Source organism: Vipera berus (genome assembly GCF_964194415.1).
Source record: "Vipera berus genome assembly, chromosome: 9".
In the NCBI taxonomy this organism is placed as follows: Eukaryota; Metazoa; Chordata; class Lepidosauria; order Squamata; family Viperidae; genus Vipera; species Vipera berus.
In genome coordinates, this window is record NC_138212.1 from 13057330 (window position 1) to 13078403 (window position 21074).

At 39.1% G+C, this 21074-nt stretch overlaps 1 protein-coding gene across 6 annotated transcripts in view; it reads left to right on the plus strand.

Moving 5' to 3' along the window:
* WASF2 (WASP family member 2) overlaps nt 1-21074 on the plus strand; it is a 55044-nt gene that overhangs the window by 20061 nt on the left and 13909 nt on the right. For 4 of the 6 annotated variants that reach the window (XM_081334482.1, XM_081334484.1, XM_081334486.1 and 1 more), the window contains 8 exons: nt 4131-4265; nt 5734-5887; nt 8666-8783; nt 10410-10540; nt 13192-13347; nt 14458-14960; nt 15715-16103; nt 19121-19546. In XM_081334482.1, the coding sequence (XP_081190608.1) occupies nt 4131-4265; nt 5734-5887; nt 8666-8783; nt 10410-10540; nt 13192-13347; nt 14458-14960; nt 15715-15872 (1355 nt within the window). In that variant the 3' untranslated portion in view covers nt 15873-16103; nt 19121-19546. Of the gene's footprint in view, nt 1-4130; nt 4266-5733; nt 5888-8665; nt 8784-10409; nt 10541-13191; nt 13348-14457; nt 14961-15714; nt 16104-19120; nt 19547-21074 lie in introns of those variants that run through there. The other 2 variants (XM_081334483.1, XM_081334485.1) reach the window with 1 other exon arrangement.

Sequence of the window (21074 nt, forward strand, 5' to 3'; positions counted from 1 at the left end):
CTTTTTTAACTGTATTCCTATAGAAGAAAAAGAATGTCTTAACCTGGCGTTGATACCCTTCAGTGCAAGTGTCTGGTATGCTATCCTCTGCAAACTCTTCACAAGCAGGGCCCTCTCTGCCTTGTTTCATGGCAGAGGACACCTAGAGGAGAGCCTCTAAAGATGACTGAGGGTGCTAAGGAACCATCAGTTACAGATAGTCCTCAGATTATGAGGATTATCTGATGTGTCTTTGAACAGTCAGTGAATGAGTTCATAATTTGAGGACTAGCTGTAATTGATGGTTCCTTAGCATCCTCCTCAGCACTGAACAAGTGGTATTTATGACCAGTCCTCAAAATTCTAAGCATCATAGCATCCCTACAGTCACATTATCATGATTTGGGTGCTTGGCAACCAGCCGGTGCTTACGACTGTTGCAGCATCCAACATGATGACCATTTGTGACTTTCCCTGCCATCTTCCCACAAGCAAAGTCAATGGGAAAGCCTGTAGGGAAGGTCGCAACTTGCTCCGGTAAGTTGCTTCGACTGATTTTCTTCTGAGGACCTTTGCTATGGAGTATGAGATGCCAAGAATCTTGTATTCAGTAGCACCCTTACCCACCACCTGTGGCTTCTAGCAGCATACCTGCACACCTTAGCTTTGCAATGTTTTTGTCATTTTCTAGCAAAGATGCTAGAATTGTGATTTGCTTAACCATGTGATTAGATTAATGACCATCCCAATTCACTTAACAACCATCAGAAAAATAATTATAAGATTGAGTCTACTTATGTGGTGATTCAACAGGACCACAATGACTTAACAATCAAAATTCTGGGCTCAATTGTCATACGTTGAGGACTGCCTGTATACAACCTGATTGCAGTATTATAGCATTTTGGACATGCTGCTGTATAACAGAATCATTCTTCCCTAACAGGAATTTAGTTTTAGTCCAGATATCAGAAGATGGATAGATGAAGAAAGATTACTTTATACAATCATTCTAGAAGCACAACTCAAAGCCTTTATTCCTGCAAGTTATAGAGCTTACTCACAGACTTCCCTATATGCATGCAAGGATATGTAAATGCGCATATTGAAGTTTAAAACTTCAATCCTGTGAACATGCATTTGAATTTCCTGTTGAATGAAGTGAAACATTTCTGCATAAACGTACATAAGATTGTGCTGTAAATATCCCAGCGTTTGTAGAAGAGTGGAAAGTTGCAGGCACATTGTGTGTCCATGACACAAGCTGTAAAGAAAATGTGCTGTTCGTCTGCTTTATTTATATGCTATCTCTGTCCAAGCAGCAGAAAAAAATAATAATTAGGATTAGGAAAATCATAGAAGCAAATTTATACATTTCATAGGATCAGTTGTGCAAAGGAGACTATTTACTATACAACCGTCATGCAATCATCTCAATGCCTTGCATTTTACTGATGTAATGAAGCAGTACCACTCTTGAGAAATATAGTCTAATCTCATGCAGTGAGTATCACAAGACATCAAGATTCAAGCACAGTAAAATATTATTGATTGCAGACTTTGTGAAAAAAGAATTCAAACACATTCACACTCATACTGTGTTGGTGGAAAATCTTTTGTTTTACTATTAAAACAACTGCAAACATCCTTGCAGAACTATTACAGATCACTCAGTACACATGTCCATGCTGACACTAGTAGTTCAGATCAGTTTGAAAAAGAAATAGGTTTACCACATCTGTTCTACTGTGCAGTCCCAAATAATGACTATAGTGAGTCAAGGGGCTAATGTGATAAAGGGGGCTTGTTGCTTCTTCCCCTGCTGAAGATCTGTTGTCTTTTCTATTCCCCACCCTTTTTGGAAGGAACCGCAATATGTATACAAGACAGTTTGACATGTACATAAAATGCTGCTTTAAACTCTTGAGGTTTGAAAAGGTTGAAATATATCAGCAGAACAGTTTGGATGTTACTGTCTGATGAAAATTGTGGAAGGAGCCTTTTTCCGAAATCGTGCATTTTTGAGGAAATGGGGATGAGGCAGATCTGGTTCTGTCCTTGATTATGATATTTTTATTACTAAAACTTGTGTATGATTGAAGAGTGTCGAAACCTTTATGCCTTACTCTTTCTAGATTGTTTTGGAAATGGTGCATATACCCTTGCTGCAGTTAATCCAGAAAAATTATAGAGATGTAGCACATTTTATCTGAGTTTGTCTTTCTCTCTCCCTGCTCCACAGGGAGAACTTTATGGATTGAGAAACCACTTATTTTCATATGTGACAGTTATGCAGTTACAGAGTTTAGGGGATAGTTTGGTGAAAAAAGCATTTTTTTTCCAAGATAAAAGGGTTTATTGAAAAAGTTGACAATTTATTTCACCTGTGGATCCCCAGAGATCCGCTAATTCCCTGAGGTGTAGAGACTCAATAGAAATACAAACAGTGAGTCAAATAAAATAGTGTGTGTTGCATTTAATCAAAGGTGATAGCATCAAGGGAGAATTACATTTGTACGAAGAATAGAGTGCAAATTTGGCACTATGAAGTGTGAAAGACAACCCTTTTTAAGTACTGTGTGACAAAGTACATTGCAGGCTACATTTGGGTATTCTTTCTAGATAGGTGCACACTCAAAATCTCACAGTAATACATGGTATACATAGGTATATTACACAAATGCTGTCTTGTTTCTATGCTGAACTAGTTAAGGTGAGGATGGGTGAAGGAAACCTGGCTAAAAAGAATTCACGCTAATGCTGTTCACTATATATCTCCACATTTTTCAGTCTTTGCTAACCATCGTTGCTTCTCCTGCCGCACACTTAGGATCTTGTCTTTGTGAAAACAAGGAGCCCATCAATATAAATATAATTGAATAAATACTAAATGATTTCCTTCATTTTGTTGGCATTTCAAAATTGTTGAATGCCGCTGTGGGCTTCTCAGGAGGCCCCAGGAAATTTCAGGTGTCCCGTACGTTTGCCTGTAGACTTTAATTTGTTTTAATTATTTATTTAAACCGTTTTAATATCCACTCCCCATGAAGTTTCTTTTCCAGACCTTTCGTTTGATTTAGTAGAAACATTAAATCTCCCATACAACATTGGGAACGTTATTTTCAACCTTGAAAGTACCTTGCTTTGGTTTCTGGTGCTGCCACCTGCAAATAATAAATGACTTTGTACCCAGTGTGAAGGAAAGCAGAGAGATGGGACCTCCTCTGGGCATCATGTAATGAAGTCAGTCTTTTAGAGCTTCCAGAAGACAGTGGAATAGAGCTATATTTTCTTTATCCCGCAGACCATATTAGAAGCTAAAAAGACCCCACCGTAGGTGTAATGGCCTTCTTAGGAAAGAGAACGGTGGGTTTCCAAGTATTGCACGTCTGGAATATCTGTGCATTTCCTCTTTATCAGGAAAACAGGAAGCCACTTCTACATTGCAAGAACAGGCAATTGGGAGGTGGTTCAGGGAATGCCCACTTTAATAAATGGCAGAAAATAAACATATCCACTTGCCAAGATTGTTGTAATCTAACTTGTTTTATACTACCAGTAAATCTGATTATTAAGCTTGTGAGAATCTTATTTTTTGGTTGTAAATAGCTGATTGGCTGTGATGCTACAGTTTGACTCGTGATTATCTTTCTTACTACTAAATAAGTCTACCAATTCGGTGTCCCTTCCTTTTATTTTGAAAGATGGTCTTGTCAATTTGTAGCAATAGCTATAGCTTGCAGAAGTCAATTGGTACCTCATTACTGTTTGTTTCGGATTTGCTTTACTTGTGCTTTTAAGTATTGTATTTTATGCTTTATTAGTTTGAGACCATAAATAAGCTTAACTTACGGAAGTACCATGTGTACAGTGTTTCTATGGAAGCTTTTTTTTAACTAATGTTCTAGCTTTAAAGGAAAATGTATTGTTTTCTATAATTGCATCCTGGGAATAAAAGCAGTAAAAATACTTAATTATGCATATGCTTAAGTTAAAGACTCATTTCACTGAGGTCAACTTGTGACTGCCTGGCCACACGAGAGGGGAGGGGTTGCGGGGGCAATTGCATAAAAATGACTTTACTGTTGATCTTTTTTCTGGGAATTTTTTTCAAGCATTTCAATTTGTGTGCCTCTTTTTTCTTTTTCTAGGTAAGTTTGCAGATGACATATTCGGAGAGCTATTTACGCAAGCAGCCACATTTGGCTTTCGAGTCAGCTCTTTAGTTGAGAGAGTTGATCGCCTTCAGGTGAAAGTTACTCAGTTGGATCCCAAGGAGGAAGAAGGTACATAAAATGTTATATTTTTAGAACATTATGATTCAGAACTGCAGCAATAGCCAATTTTTGTCTTGAGACTTTGGAAAATCACCCTGAGTCACCCAGCAGTCTCAGCTGACCATCAAGTTTTTCATCATGCTTGCCCAAGAGATTCTTGTATAAAAGTGGTACCCTGCCTTATTTTGTTATGGAAGGAGAAGTCACTTCATAATAGTCAGAAGCATGAATGCCTTTTTGCTTACCACTCTGTATAGAGCAGTGTTGGTCAGTTTGGTAGCTTGAAGATGTGTGGACTTCAATTCCCAGAATTCCCCGTGCTGCCTCAGGAATTCTGGGAATTCAAGTCCACACATCTTCAAGTTGATATGGTTGAGAAACACTGGTACAGAGGAAAGGGCAACCATGTTCAAAAGAAGCACTCCTTGCCTTGAGATCCTCTCCAGTCCTTTCTTCTGATGAAACCATAGAATTCAGCTGCTTGTGTTCAGTGTGCGGGATAACTGCCAACATTTTTGAGAAGGAAAGGGCTTCTATTGCAGGGGTGTTGGAAGTTTGAATTCTGGCAGTTGAAGTCCATAAGTCTGAAAGTTGCCAAGGTTGGACACTCCAATCTGTTGCATCCATTGCATTACTGGTAAGAGTAGGGAGGGGAAGCACCATATTCACCTGAATTGTATTAGTCTAGATCAGGGGTAGGGAACCTCGGCTCTTTTATGACTCATGGACTTTAACTCCCAGAATTCCTGAGTCAGCTATGCTGGGAGCTGAAGTCCATGAGTCATAAAAGAGCCGAGGTTGCCTACCCCTGGTCTAGATTTACAAAAAGATACTGTCCCAGCATCTGTAGAGTTGTTTCTTTTTCACTTAAAGCTGTTTGAAATACTTTACTTTTTGATTGGCTAAATAATCATTTTATAACATTGCTAACTGCTAATTGTCCATGATATATTTTTTCTTTGTTTAGAGAGGACTGATTCTCCATGCTTTTCTCTGTTTTTAATTAAAGACAAGCATATACACAAAAAATCCTATCAAAATAGTAATTAACAATGAAGAGGATCCAGGAGGCAACAAGGAATTAATTGCCCATGGGAATATTGTTTTTTTTTTAAAAAAAAAGTTTCAAAGAACCCAGCCATATTTGATAATATTTGTTGCTTCATTCCCAAAACTGCTAGATAAATTTGCTACACTGTGGGAATTACCTCATAAACTACAAGAAGAAAAGAGCATGAGCTCTGGGTAGTATTTTACTTTGAATATGATAACTAATTCCATAACAATTCGGGTCCTTTGGTAAATAATAATCTCTACTGGGTTTTGGACAATTCGCTTTCTGACAGTCCTTTCTGAAACAGCATAAAAAAAGACTTTTATTTTTGAAAGCTTTCCTGGGGATGTGGCAAAAAGTTTGTAAAAATATTAACTTGGGTTTCGAATGACTATTTTCTTTCCCATTACTTTTTCTTCATAGTGTCATTGCAAGGCATTAACACCAGGAAAGCCTTTAAGAGCTCCACGACTCAGGACCAAAAGCTCTTTGAGAGAGAGTCTGCCCCTCTGCCTGTCCTTGAAACATACAGAACTTGTAATAAACCACCCCCTCTTAACATACTATCTTCATACAGGTAACATATCCAAGAGAAATATAATGTACTTGCTTTCAATTCCGCCCTCTAAAGCAGGCCTTTTGAACCTTTTTACCCATGGTACCACTTTTAGGATATGGCAATATCCGAGCATCACCAGTCGCCTAGCAAGGTGTCAAACATGACCAACAGCTTTCTTTTAGTTTGCTCAAGGCTAGCACTTATCACTGCATTGTTTCTTTTGCTTCATGTTTCTTGGCTGTCTGCCAGAGGCTATTAACTATTAACTCGGGAGGAAGAGAGAGAATTAAAAAAAACAACACTTCTGGTACTTTTATTTTTTTGGCTTGACTTTTCTAAGAGAAGGGAAATGGATGTTTCTTTTGGAGCAGCCTTTCGTATTTGTAATGGTTGGTTTCTGGGGCTAGGTTTTCTAGCTGTTTTCCTATTGTTCCTGCCCTTTTAATATTTCCCAAAGATATTTCTTTTTCATGGGTATGTAGATGCTAACTTTTAATTATTGATTGAATCAATAATCCATCACAGCCACAGAGCAAGTTCAAATTGACTCCGGAGTTCAGAGATCTTAAACCAGGGGTGGGGAACCTTGGCTCTTTTATGACTCATGGACTTCAACTCCCAGAATTCCTGAGCCAGCATGGCTCAGCTTGGAAACCTCTCCCTTTCCCCTCAGCATGGCTGGCTCAGGAATTCTGGGAGTTGAAGTCCACGAGTCATAAAAGAGCCAAGGTTCCCCGCCCCTGTCTTAAATGGCTGCTCCGCGGGAATTGCATCCCATGAGAGAAGCCGAGTGAGGGATTTACTTTGGAAAAGGGCGTTTGTAAATCTAACCAAACAGGCCATAGCTGACAGCTACTCTTTGCTAAACTCCCCCCTTCCTCCCCCCAAAAAAGCAACATTGCAAAAAGAGAAACCAGCGAAGGAGCCAACCTTTTTCCTTCTACCCCTTCTGGAGGAAAGAGGAACACGGCATCCACCAGGTGTTGTTGTTTTTTGTCCAAATTGATACCCAAAGCAAAGGGAAAACTGCTACGGAGTTTTGAAAAACTGCCAGGGCTGCTGTGCCCCTTTCCAAAACAAAGCGCGCCATGCAGCCCAGCTTCATCCCGCACAGCCGCCGCAACGCCCCGCCACTCGTCCAAAATGAAGTACCGGTCGAAGCCCCCGTAGCAGGAGGCGCCCTTCTTCTCTCGCTGCCCCCCTCACGCCTCACGGGGGACCATCAGGGCATTCAGAAAGGAGGGGAAAAGGTTGTCCGGAGGTGTGTTTTTTTTCGGGGGGGCGGGGGAGATGGTTTCAGATTTCCCTTCTACTCTGCTTTCCCTCCAGTCCATTTTCAGGGCGCCTCTGCCTTGCGCTTCCAGTGCAGTGCAGCCGAGCCCGCCACTGTCAGCCAGGCGATTGGCAACTTCCGGTTCCCATTGCTTTGCTTTGCCCCAGATTTGAGCAACGTGGAAGCCTCATCCCCCCTCCCCCCCGCCCCCTTCCCCATGAAGGAAAGAGCTGGAGTCTGGTGCTGATCCTGGCGCTTCTTTTGAGCCCTGACAGCCCTTGCAGCTCCACCCACCTCTCGCTCAGGCTTGTGCGGTGCTGCTGCCGATTCAGCTCATTTCCCTCCCCCGCTAGGATGGTCACATACCACCTGCCAGGTGCCAATGTGCCACAGGTGGTACACGTACCACCGGTTGAAAAGCCCTGTAAAGAATGTGGAATGACATCAACTAGCTTGAAAGAGAGCCTTTAAGTTTACATTTAGTTTAAATATTATGGTCTTTCTGAGGAAAAAAAAAGAATCGATGGACAAAACAGAGAAACAGGGATGGTGATGGTTGTTATGCAAATTTATAAAAGGAGGATTTGGAGACAAATATTTGTTTAATATTTAAAGTCACTTGTGGAAATATAATTTTATTTGGTTAAGACCAAGAAAAATATAGGGTTTTTTGTACATGATGTAAATAATTTGCATATTACTTGAGTGTCTGTATTTACGTATAAAGAACTTTTTTTAAAAAAAAATTTGGACAACCCAAAATCAGCCTTGTAGATTAATAAAGATAAAATGGCCTGTTTGGCCAATCTATAGTTGTTTTCTTTTAATAGTATTGTACAAACGTCCTCTATGTCAGGTTTAACATACAATGCTTATGTATGTTCTTCTGGGCATATAATTTAATGCTGCTTTCCTACTTAATTATTTGTAGTTAGTGCATAGATTTGTTGGTAGGATTGCTGGAACAACTCGCAAACTAATTCTCTGGAAAGTGTAATTGTTGGGCCCTCAAACCTGATGCTGATAAAATTCTAGGGTAGAATGTGATGGTGAAATCAGTTACTCTGCTTGCAGTTCGATTCTGCTATACTATTTTATGTGACATATTTTGGTTTATGATTATATAATAAAAGCAGGAAAACATAAATGTCCTTTTGTAAAGTAGTATATAACTGAGAATGTTATAATGAGAATGACCTGGAGGTAAGGAATATACATACTTCCTCAGCCCATATCCATTAGTACGTTTTTGAATAGGAAAATAATTACAGGTAGCTGGAGGCAGCTGTCTTTTTTGAGATCCCACCCCACCACTTTACAGAGAAATGTATATATATCTCCATGCTATCTCAAAATATTGCCTTTTGCATGTTGTCACTGGTGTAGAATATTTTGGTTTACCTTAAAGGGGAAAATTACTGTTAAGAGACTGTGGTATTTTCCTTTACTATCTCTGTTTCATATTTGGTTGTCGGGTACACATATGTAACCATCTCATTCTGTATGGATATCCTCTCTCCTAGGGATGATGGCAAGGAAGCACTTAAATTCTACACAAATCCATCATATTTCTTTGATCTTTGGAAGGAGCAAATGCTGCAGGATACCAAGGATATTATGAAAGAGAGACGGAAGCATAGGGTGAGATGGGCAGCACAGTTTTGCTTATGCAAATTTGTTTGGTTCTAACTTTGAGCAAAGAGAAGGAAAAGGTATGAGATTGCCATTGCCTGACTGCTGGCAACCCTTGGTGGATATGGACAATCAATCACACAGCTGGTTTGCGGGGGGGGGGGGGATTGGCTGGGGGACAGACTTCACTCAATTTTCTTTGTGCATTATATGTGCTTCTGCTCTAGTGCCATGTATTCAGTTACAGGAATAATATATGAAGCAGAATAAGGCAACTTTTGATGGCCAGATGAAACCACATCTCTTACTGTGAGGGGGACTATTTGGGGAAAGAGGTTTTAAAGCCTTTCTTTCCTTTTTATCATTGATAACCCTGTTCTGGATTTAGAATTTTCTTCTATTTTCTTAACTCAGAACAGTACAAAATATGCCATTATTTTTAGTAATAATTGTTAGAAGGGAACTCTGTGGTCTGAAAACATTGCCCATCTTGAATAACGTTTTGTAACAAAATAGTTCATATTGTTATAATAATATGAATTGAATATCCAATGATAGAATTATTTGTACACTTAAATCTGCAAATGAGCAAAGTTGGGATTTCCTGTGCCATTGTGCCCACAGTAAAAATGACTAAAGATTATCTATCTATCTATCTATCTATCTATCTATCTATCTATCTATCTATCTATCTATCTATCTAATGTGGATTAAGTTGCCTGCTCCGTATTTCTGGGTAAAGTTGTTGCAAAAAATGTCTTATTTTGGGAATATTTCACTTGAGAAATCATAATCATAAAAAAGCTTTTATCTAGATGGCATTTTCCTATGCTTTAGCTGCATTTTTATTTAGGGATGAGTAAAATTGATAGAAATTTCATTCTAACAACACTTAGTGAAAAGGCAAGTAGTTATATGGGAAATTTGCAGTTTCTAAGAAGTTTTTTCTATCCCCCACAATCCCTTTAGTAGCTTCCTTTTAGGCTTTCTTAACCAAAATATTACCTTACTTAGTGCCAGCCAGACTTCTGCAATTAATTTGTGGAATTTCTGAACCATTAAATTAAGGTTTGATTTAGCAGTGGTGACATGAAGAGACTATTATGTAGCAGTTGCTTGCTAATAGCAAAAAACAACATAACACCCCAGCTCTTTTTTTATTTGTGTTTTTACAGTTGGGTATCTTCTTATAGTAGGTAGGATGTAATCCTGTGATTGGACTTTTGAAAAATATCTTATTAGTCTCTCTTGTAAAGATGCACATTATTTTCACTTGTCAGTGGACATCTATTTACAAAACACATAACTCAGATAAAACATTGATGCCTAAGAACTATTAAATATTTGTGCTATTGTATAGGTGTAAGCCGCCCAGAGTCACCTTATCAGGAAGATGGGCAGCATATAAATTCAATAAATAAAACATATAATTGTAGCTAGATCTAGTGAGAGAATATGAATGAATGAACCTTTATTGTCAAAGTACAACCATGTATACATTGAGATTGGCTGAGCCTCCCTTCGTGCTCCCACCCCTTATTATGTACGTTTTTATTGAGATATCCTTTCTTTGCAGATGACGATCTTAAAGGTCTAATGGTACCTACAATTGCTTCCTATTTATTTATTTTATAGAAAGAAAAGAAGGATAATCCTAATAGAGGACATGTAAATCCTCGGAAGATAAAAAGCCGAAAAGAAGAATGGGAAAAAATGAAAATGGGTCAAGAGTTTGTCGATACAAGGGAAAAACATGGGCCAGGAGGGTAAGAGAGAACTGTAATGCTGACCACGGAATTGTTCCTGTGACCACCAAGGCTAAAGATTTTTGTTCCTGAATAGTAGTAGCCTTCCTAGGAAGGAACGTTAAAATTGTTTGCGATACAACGTGTGTGTAGTTTGCTTGACTGAGCTTGCTCTAGTGAATAGTGAATAGTTGAAGTAGATTTTTGAATCCTAGCACATTTCTTTAAGGCTATGTTTTAAAAAAAGATTTGTTTTTTTTAAACTGGCTCCTTATCAAACTAGTTTTGAGTCATGCTAAGAAAACTGCATGGGTCTGAAGTGTAAGTCACCAGGAGTAGTGCTTGACTTGAAAGTAGCTTTACTTTTATTATAGTTAATGTAGAAGTGCAGGGGTTTGAGACTAGTGAAATAATCACCATGCTCTTTCATTTAGCTTCACAAAACCATTTATTTATTGCATAGGGAGCAAGTTGAGAAAAAGCAGATGTGATAAGTGCATAGTAGTACAAATCTATTCATATCTTAACTATGCAAACTTGACTTCCCTTCAACAAGTGCTGAATTTGTCTACTGCTGATTAGAACCAATATAGGTTGCTATAGTGAAGCTGATTTGGAGATTGTTGTTCCTGCTAGTAGCTTTAGAACTGGAATGTGTTCTACAAACTACCTCTTCCTTACTTAGAGCGTACTGTGGCATTTAAAAGAAGAGAACTCCGCCTATCAGTTTGATTTTAGGGGATATCTTCATCTATCAGAAATATAAATTGTCTAATTTTATTTGGGCCCCGTCATTTTGCTGTAGGGATATCTTGGATGTGATGTATTCTTAACTACATTAGCTAGAAACACTAGTAAGGAATAGCTTTTTTACCCTAAGAAACAAGCATATAATTCTTATGATCTTCCTTTAAGGGTCAATAATCTCCTTATTAATTGAAGCTAGAGATTAAAGAAAACAATCCTGCGAGTCCCTTGGACTGCAAGGCGTTCAAACCGGTCAGTCCTAGACTGCTCTTTAGAAGGCCAGATCCTGAAATTGAAACTCAAATCCTTTGGCCACCTAATGAGAAGGAAGGACTCACTGGAGAAGAGCCTAATGCTGGGAAAGATTGAGGGCAAGAGAAGAAGGGGATGACAGAGAATGAGGGGGCTGGATGGAGTCACTGAAGTAGTAGGTGTGAGTTTAAATGGACTCCAGAAGATGGTAGAGGACAGGAAGGCCTGGAGGAACATTGTCCATGGGGTCGCAATGGGTCGGACACGACTTCGCAACTAACAATAACAAATCCATTTCAAAAACAAATTTCACTGCATTTAGGGGGATACTGCAGTGAAATGTTCCCATCCTGTCCCATCACATTGCATCCCATAAATTTCCATCTTTCATTATATACTGACCTTTTTGTCAAGGTCATACATACACAATCACATTCAGCTCTTTTTCCCTTAGAAAAAGGTAGGGGAAACCCCACATCTGAAATTGTTTCTAGAGCGGCACATCATTTGTGTTGCGAAAGAGAAGCCTTTGACAATGTTGGAATAAATGAATGGCTGAACGAGGCCTTGAAGTTTTTTCTGTGTGTATTCTGAAGTCGTTGGAAGAGAGCTGTCCAGTTACTTTTCCAAGGTCCTCTGTGTGACCACGTGTGTTTATTTTCCACAGATATTTACTCTTGTAATGAACTGGAAATGTCAATTAGGAATCTTGAAAGCCTTTTTAATTGTTTTGGCAAACGGGTGAAATTTGGATAATTTTGCATATCAGTTTTACATCCATCACTTGCAGCCAGGATCAGCTGGCTTGGCAATGCATAGCAAATTGGTAAAACTGTATGAATGTTAATCTGAATCAGAATGATATACCTCTGGCCCTATTTTGGTACTATTCTTCTAAGAAGTGACTATGAGATTGTCATCTGAACCCTTCCTTAGTTTTTTTTTTACACTTGCCACTTTGTGTAAGTGCCATGTGGTATGAACAGATGAAAAATCAATTCTTGAATAGGAAAAGATTGCTGGTGTCATCCATCATTTTTCTTTTTTAAAGAATAGTATAATTTTTAGGAGATAAATTAGATTGATTTCAGAGGTCTGAGTCTAAACATATAGGTAAAGTGATCTCTGCCCCTATAACTGAAATTCAAGTTAATAGTAAGATGGTGTAGTACAGGTAGTTCTCGACTTACGACCACAATTGAGCTCAAAATTGATGTTGCTAAGTGTGACATTAAGTGAGTTTTGCCCCATTTTACAATCTTACATGCCACAGTTGTTAAGTGAATCATTGCAGTTCTTTAAGTTAGTAACATGGTTGTTAGGTGAATCTGGCTCCCCCATTGACTTTGCTTGTCAGAAGATTGCAAAAGATGATTACATGACTCCAGGACACTGCAACCGTCATAAACCTGAACCAGTTTCCAAGCGTTCGAATTTTGATCACATGACTGTGGGGATGCTGCAGCGGCCGTAAGTGTGAAAAAGAGTAATAGGTCACGTTTTTCAGTGCTGTTGTAACTGAACTATTGTAAGTCGAGGACTTCCTGTATCGATATAAAAGTCTAGCCAAGTTACTACTTTTTATACGTTTTACACATGCTATAAGCATTCTACCTTTGAAGCTCCTTTGAAGGGGAGGTTCTTGGCTCAGAACTGTACTTTTGTGGTTTTAGGTACCCCCCTAACATGGTGTATCAGAATGGTAGCATTGGCTCCAATGAGAGCGTTGATGCTACCTACTATCCACCTCCTCCTCAGCCAGAATCAGCTTCACCGTCACCTCCTCCAATGTTCGATGATAGTCTTCCGCCACCACCAGCAGAATTTAGGTAAGTATTGCTGACGGCTCCGTAACCATCAAAACAACTCAGACAAGATCATAAGGTGCCTGTCCATTAGTGCGGACAGTGGTTGTAACTTGTCAAAACACATTTTCTTTTCAAGCAGTAGATAAAACACTAGGCTGAAGCAAGACTTGCCCTCCTGTGTTTGTGGTTCCATTGCAGTTCTTGTTACAATGGTTTTATGTATCATTTTTTCCTTCCTAGAAACATTCGATTATTTATAGCCTTGGTGATGGTATATCTTACCTTAATTACAAATTAAAGAGGAATGGGGAATTACAAAATAAATATATTATGGTGTTAAGGATTTTAATAAATGAAAGTGGGTGTATCTGGATACTCTTACGCCTTTTGAAATATGGGTGCATTTGGAATACGGAGACCATGAAGAGCATATAATCAGTTACAAAATAGGCTTTTATCAGAAATCAAGCAAAACATTGGGCTGTTGTCCCCCACCCCTACCCCCAATGTTATTTTCTAAGAATATCGGGCCTAGAAGCATATTGAAAATACTTGGTGCTTTGTTTGTTGCATGCTAGCTCTTGATTTTAAGGGCCAATGTGCTGCAAATAAAGCAGCAAATGTCTCCTTTTTAGATTTTTCAAGATTCTTCTCATTTGAAGACTAAACATAAGATCAGATAGGGGCAGGGAGCTTTACACGAGCCAAAAAATGGGTCAGCGAGCACATTGTTAACCAGATCCCATGCTGGGGATTCAGCCTGTAATTTGTTTAGAATTGCAGAAAGCCAGAACTCTATAAAGGTGGGATTACAAGGGACATGCATTTGTTGACATTGATTTTTTTTTTAAAAAAAATTGCATGTCAAGGATATTTGAGTGTGGGTGCTATGTTGAGATTCTTTTCACATTCATTGGAATCTTTCCAAAAGCCTGGGATTCCAGAGGGAACAGTGGATCTAAATTACAGAATTTAAGTCAGTTCTTGTGAGGGATATCGGAAAATGTGAGAAACCGATTGCTTTGCACTACGGTCAAGATGTACTTTTTCACTGAACAGTGTTTGATCCTGATTGAAAAAACTCATGAGGGGTTCTTTTGCTCTCCATTCTTCCGAATTTCTACTCCACAGTTATCCACCTAGCCAGAGTGTCTCTGGAGGGCTGAAGAAATCCATCCTCGTCAGCCCCAGCCATCCTCCACCAGATCCTCCTATTAGTTCACCTCTGGGAACCAGACCTGGCTTTGCCCCACCTCCTGCTCCACCACCACCACCACCGATGGAGGGAGTTCCTCCACCACCTCCACTTGCCAGCTTTCCAGCTCCTGGCATTCCTCCTCCTCCATCCCCACCCTCCTTTCCTCCTCACCCAGATTTTGCTGCCCCTCCACCCCCTCCACCTCCAGCAGCAGAATATGCCCTTGTGCCATCTCCCCTGCTACCACAGCCCACAAGTGGGGTGCCACCCCCTCCCCCTCCTCCCCCTCCTCCTGGCCCACCTCCTTTATCTTTTGGTGGCATGGGTCTTCCAGAGGCTTCTATTCAACAACCTGATTTGGTGCCCTCCAAGCCAAAATCCTCATTGCCTGCTGTTAGTGAAGCTAGGAGTGACTTACTTTCTGCTATTCGTCAAGGTAAGTTCTTCACATTTTGGATATCTGAAGACCAAGCGCCACATCATAAACATAACCCAATTAGGGGCCATTCTGCTGTTGCTGGAATTCTGAACTTAGCAAAATATATTGGAAATCATTTAATCTCATACAAGGTATTTTCTTTGAGTCTCTGCAACTGCCGTTGTGCATTTGGATTCCTAACCACCAGTAGTAGCAGCTTAACTTTTCTGTTCCATCCAGCAAGCTTAAACAGCAACATTGGCTACATCCTTTTTACTGGGACTAGTTGAAAGTTTTAAAAATTGCCTGACTCCCGTGTTTTGGAGAGAGGATACCCATTGCTGCTTTATATGCTTTACTATGGTCTGAATTCTTCTGCGTTGGTTACATTCTTTTTAGCTTCTTGCTACATCTCATCATTAAAATTATCTTCGTGTAGCTCACTTTGTCCCAATGTCTTATACAGTATAATCCTCACTTTTGGCATCTTCCTCACTATATTTTTGCTTTTTCAAAACGTCTAACTTGTTGAATAATTCTGTGAAACCTGAAAGTTACCTTTCGTGTTGGGCTTTTTTCCTGATTGTCTTAGTTGCTGCTATTTCCCTTTTCTTGGGGAGGCAAGGCAGTGCACAACTTATTTCCCATAATGCTACTTCAGCATTATGTGATTTTGCCTCTACACATACACGTCGTACACATACACAGAGAAAGAGAGAGGGTATATGTGTCAGTCGGCACCTGCAACATCCTTCCTTTCTTTCCTCGCCAGGATTCCAGCTCCGTAAAGTTGAAGAACAACGTGAACAAGAGAAGCGAGACGTTGGAGGCAATGATGTGGCAACCATTCTCTCGCGCCGCATTGCAGTAGAATACAGCGATTCAGAGGATGATTCATCAGAGTTTGATGAAGACGAGTGGTCTGATTAAGCCCCTGCACGTCCCCAGAATGGGGATGGAGGCGGAGAAGATGGAGAGAAAACGGCCATCGCTTCCCAAAATGCCAAACTTTTTTTTTTTTTGCTTTCCTCTTTTCATCCAATAACCAAAGATCGATCTTCCCGACTTCCAAATAACTAACTGCCTTCCCTCCCAGTTGATGGGACTTATACATCCTTCCAAGAAAGAAGGAAAATGAACCCTAGATTTCCAGATTCTCAGGTTACTATGAAAATATATATATATTGTTAAAGATTTTCTTTGGTTTAGGACTAAATTTGCAGCTCCTGGTGCCATCAGGAAGTGTTGCTTAAGATGACAGGCATATTGAAGAGCAACAAACTTGCAAGTAGTACCAATTTCCTTTGCAACAGTATGTGGAGGCATTGGAAACACTGTAGTAAGCTGGTGATTCACCTTTATCCGTCAAATAGGGTATAATTTTAAATTTCTACTCCCACCAGCTCTAACAATAGTTTATTTATGCTAAATTTGGAATGTATTAATTTAGGTTGGAGTTTAAATAACAATGTACCATGTACACAGCGGGATCTTCTAAAAATTTTATCTCTTTCCCCCCCCTCAATGCCTGTTAAATCATAGAATGAGCCAGGGAACAGGAATCCTTTCTGCTTGACCCATAGTACCACTTGGGTTTTTATAATAATGATGGAATTTAGTATATGCAAAATTAGGAAGAATTTCCCTCCATGTGCCTTGAAGACAGAGCTTTAAGCACTGGACGTGGTCTTCCTTTAAGATCAGAAGACTTTCAGATTCTCAATTCATTAGAAGGTCCTACATGAATCAAATTATCTGTAAGTGCTTTTTTTTAAAGCAAGCACATTATGCTAAAAACTGAGATGTGGTAAAATCAAGCAGGTGCCCCCTCTCTAGACACCACATGGGACTTTTGAAGTGTCTGTTCATGGACCAGCTTGGCTATATGTAATATATGCCTGGTCTCCCTTATTATTTTGCTTTAATCCTTCAATAATTACCACGGAGTTATTTCAGCATTGTTGGAACCTACAGAGTCTCAACTTCAGTTACAAAAGTGGTTTATTGACAAATTTACTTTGGGTTTTACCCTACCAGCATTCGATATACATAGTTCTTTCTAGCAGACATTTTTTTCAAATAGCCTTTTTTGAGGATTTACTTCGCCAAGAACTAGTATACAGAATGTCAAAGGGCAGCCCCCTAAATTTATCCAGGCATCCCACTTACTGGAACAGTGCTATCACTTTAATCAGAGTGATGGTTTGAATAGGGAACATGTCTACCTATTTATTGGTTTGAAAATCTTTGCCTTGCCATATGCCCTGTTGGCCTTTTCTCACTAGGATGTGCCTTGTAACAGCTTCTATACCCCAAAGAGTGTTTGTTTTCTTGCTTTTATCCTTACAGATCTTTATTCCATGTCCCTGCTTTGTTTTGAGCTTCTGGTGCCACGGCAATATAAGCAGAGCTTTTCTTTAGCCAGAGGAAGGACCAAACTTTCAGAAGTAGGCAGAAAGTCTAAATTACCTTGGAGAAATTCCTTCTGTTTGGTTATTGCCTTTGAGGCACTGAACAGTTTTGAGCATCTGATTTGAGTGCATAAAGGATAGGCCGATGGCTAGTTTGCTGATAAATTATAAAACCTTTCAAAATTTCAAGAATGACCCTAAGGCTCATTAGTAATCCAGAATTAATATTCAAGTACTAAGAGTAGTGACTAGCTTAGAATGAAATGACAGAACTTGGCCTGTTTTTTTAATTTGCCTGGCATTTCATACACAGCAAAACCTTTAACTTTGCAGCAAAACTTTTAACTTAGCGTGACCGTAAGTACTAAATCTCAGTGAATGGTTCCTCCTGACAAAAGCCACAAGAACATAAAAAGGCCTTCAGGTGTGTTTTCAGAATGAGAACGGTTATCCAGACACAGTGCCAAGAAAACTTACATGGCTGTGCCAATGAAATTAGGGAGCCTTTGTATTTATTATAACTTATTTTCCTAGTTATCCCCATAAATGATTTTTTGCAGATTGACTATCAATTTATCATCAATGTTGCTGCATAAGGATAATGGGCATTCTTAATATAACATTTAAATAGATTTGACTTAAGGTTGACTTCTAAAAGTTTGAAAGTGGTGCTAATTCTTTCTGTGTTCTTTGAGAGGTGGGTGTCCTGTACAGAGAGAGCAATTTATGTTGTCAGCTTCCACAACCTAATGCCTCTCACTTAACAGCTTTTAAATTGCTTGCCTAGGTTTACTAACAACTGAAAATAAAGGGGTTGTACTCAAACATATCAGCACATTGTGAAGGTAGGGTTGAGTTCAGATGCTAGTTAGTAAAAAGCTTGAAGTTAACTCCTTTCAATTTAAATCCCTCTTATTGCTCTTTTGCACTTTTAAGAGGTGTGACAACCTGCTGGAAAACAACAAGTTGTTACATTGAGCATCATGTTCACTGAACTGAAAAAAAGTTGTTTGAGAAACAGAAAACCAGCCTTAACACCTCACCCAACCAGATGGGCCACAATTATGGAGTCGCTGGACGGTGACTGCCTCACCTTCTGCTCCAGTTTTAAGCAGATCTTCTCCCTGAAACCACCACGACATTCATACTTGTTGTGAAGCATCAAAGTAGATTTGATTCATCTCTAAAAGATGGCTTTAGTCTCGCTATTCTGATTTTAGAATCGTTAATTGAAGTTAATTGAAGATGTTAGTTAATTGAAATTAATGGAAGAGGCTGTACAGATTTCATTCTCTCGAATTAGTTGGGATACTTGAGGGTTTCTTATAGCATCTAAACAGCAGGAACAGTTGCTTGGTTCAATGGAAGAATAGGGTGGAGAAGAAATTCCTCTAGAACGGGTCTCCATACTTGGCCGCTTTAAGACTTGTGGACTTCAACTCCCACAATTCCTCAACCAGCATGGCTGGCTGAGGAATTCTGGGAATTGAAGTCCACAAGTCTTAAAGCGGCCAAGTTTGAAGACCCCTGCTGTAGAACAACAGTGCTACTGCTTGATTTCTACAGAAACCCCACCCATTATTTAGTTTCCTTTTCTTCTCCTTTTGCCTCACAGCTTCTGAGTAAACTAGTTTTTCAAAGTTTGTTTTTTTTAAAAAAAAAATTGTAAGTTTTCGATTGTGCCACTGGGTCCAAAACCTTTTTCTACAATGCTGGGTCCAAAAACTTTTCTACAATCTTTGAAGATTGACTTCTTTCCTTCTCCAGCACAGTTGACCACATCACGAAGAAGGACCCTTCAAAATCTCAGAGGTCATAAAGCTTTGTCAAGCAGGCATTTGGGCAGAGAGAGAGACTTTAAATATTCCTCTTGAATCACAGAGCTGGGGGAAAGGATGCTGTGCTTTACTACAGAGACTCTGGAATCTGCTCTGCTTGATTTCCTTTATATGTACTTTTTTTTAAAACAGAATTTTGAAGTGGGGAGGGAGAGAGTGACCTTTTCTTTCCTTATTGCACCTTTTAACATGATTCATTTTAATTGATTTCAAAAACTAACCATGTTTATGTAGAATAAGTTGACTTCTATAAGTGCCTTATTTCATAAAATATATTTATGTAAGAGTAATTATTTCAAATGTACCGTAGATCATATCTAAACAAAATATGGAATGTTGAAGGAAGTGTTCCTTTTAACAAAGTCCTCTTAAATGGTCAGTTTGTAAAAAGAGATCAATAGATATACCTTAATTAACTGCAGGAGGAGATGGTTATGAACACAGTTGTTGGTTTTATCAATAGAGACCAAGAACGTTACCTGTTCCAGAATATTAAGAGCAAGTGGTATGATTTCTCTAGGTATTTGTCAGTGTACCCTTAGACAGTGAAAATGGGCAACTGTTCTATGATATGCTGAAAGTCTGCTTTACCATAAACTCAGCAGTTGTGGGAACTGGCTGTTGGTATGAATTCAAGAAGCCTTAAGCCTAAAGCAAAAAGTGCTGCAGTGACCTCAGTCTTGTCCATGCTAGAGGCCAGTGATCCTCAGGCTGTTTCTGTACAGCTTGATTATCAGTACCGAATTCTGCCTGGCATGCCTTGGGTGAAGTGGGAGAAGCACAGTGGAGACTGGAATTGTTGCTTCTCTTCCACACACTCATGCAGAGTTTGACTCCATTTTACTGTCCCTATTTTTAATCCAAATCTTTTTTAAAAAATTACTTTTATAATCTCTTTCGTTTTGTCTGTCTTTCCTTGAGGGACTTCTTGTAAAGTATATGTGATTAAACAAAACTTTTTACCGTATAAACTTTAAAGAAATGAGAAATCCTTTCTAGCTGTTGTGTTATGTTTAGGGTTGGATTAATCAGTCACTTTCTCCAACGCTCGGTCATAATCTGTTGCTGCCATTCACAGGAGATCTTTTCTTGCCTGTGTCTCCTGGTATATCTACAACTTAACAGTTATGAATGCATATGTGCTTTTTGTACACCCTTTCCCTCGCCCTATGCGTTGTTACACAGGTGAGAATTTCATTGGAAAATTCAGTGCAGCCCGAGGACTGCAGAATAACTCTTCCAGTTTATAGGAGTGAAAATTGTCCTCTTCCTTAGTATCGCCTTGCAAATCTTGGTCCTGCTTTTCTTTTACACTTTCTTTTAAAGTCACTTTTTATCTGCTGCCCTAAATATCAGAAGTTTACAGTTAAAGGAATATTTTGTGGTATTTAGCAGTCGTTTTGGCTTCCTTACATACCACTTTGGATGTGCCTGGGCAATGGATTGGCTTAACATGTGGGTTCCACCTACTTCAGTCGACAAACCCTCTGCCCTGGTTTAAGAAAACATTTGGAAACATTGATAAGTTTTATGGATAGTCCATTTATATGCCAGAGATCCTTGATTTTAGAAAATCACAAAGATAGGTGAAATTGTTCAGGATTAATAGAGATCTGGGGTTAAAAAAAGTCTTCCTTGGGAGGAAAAGTATTCATTTTGTTCTAAAGATATTAAAAGAAGCTACCCAATAACTTCCAGTTTTTCTCTCCTAATCCACAATTCATCACGTTTTCACAACAACTGCAAATTCTTTTGGGGACTCTACTATATGTGAATTTGATAGGAAATATTTGTTCAAATATTTTTGCACATTTTCACGGATAAATAATAGAGCCTGACTGATTTTTTTTTCCTGCCAGAAGAAAACAAATCCATTTTTAGGT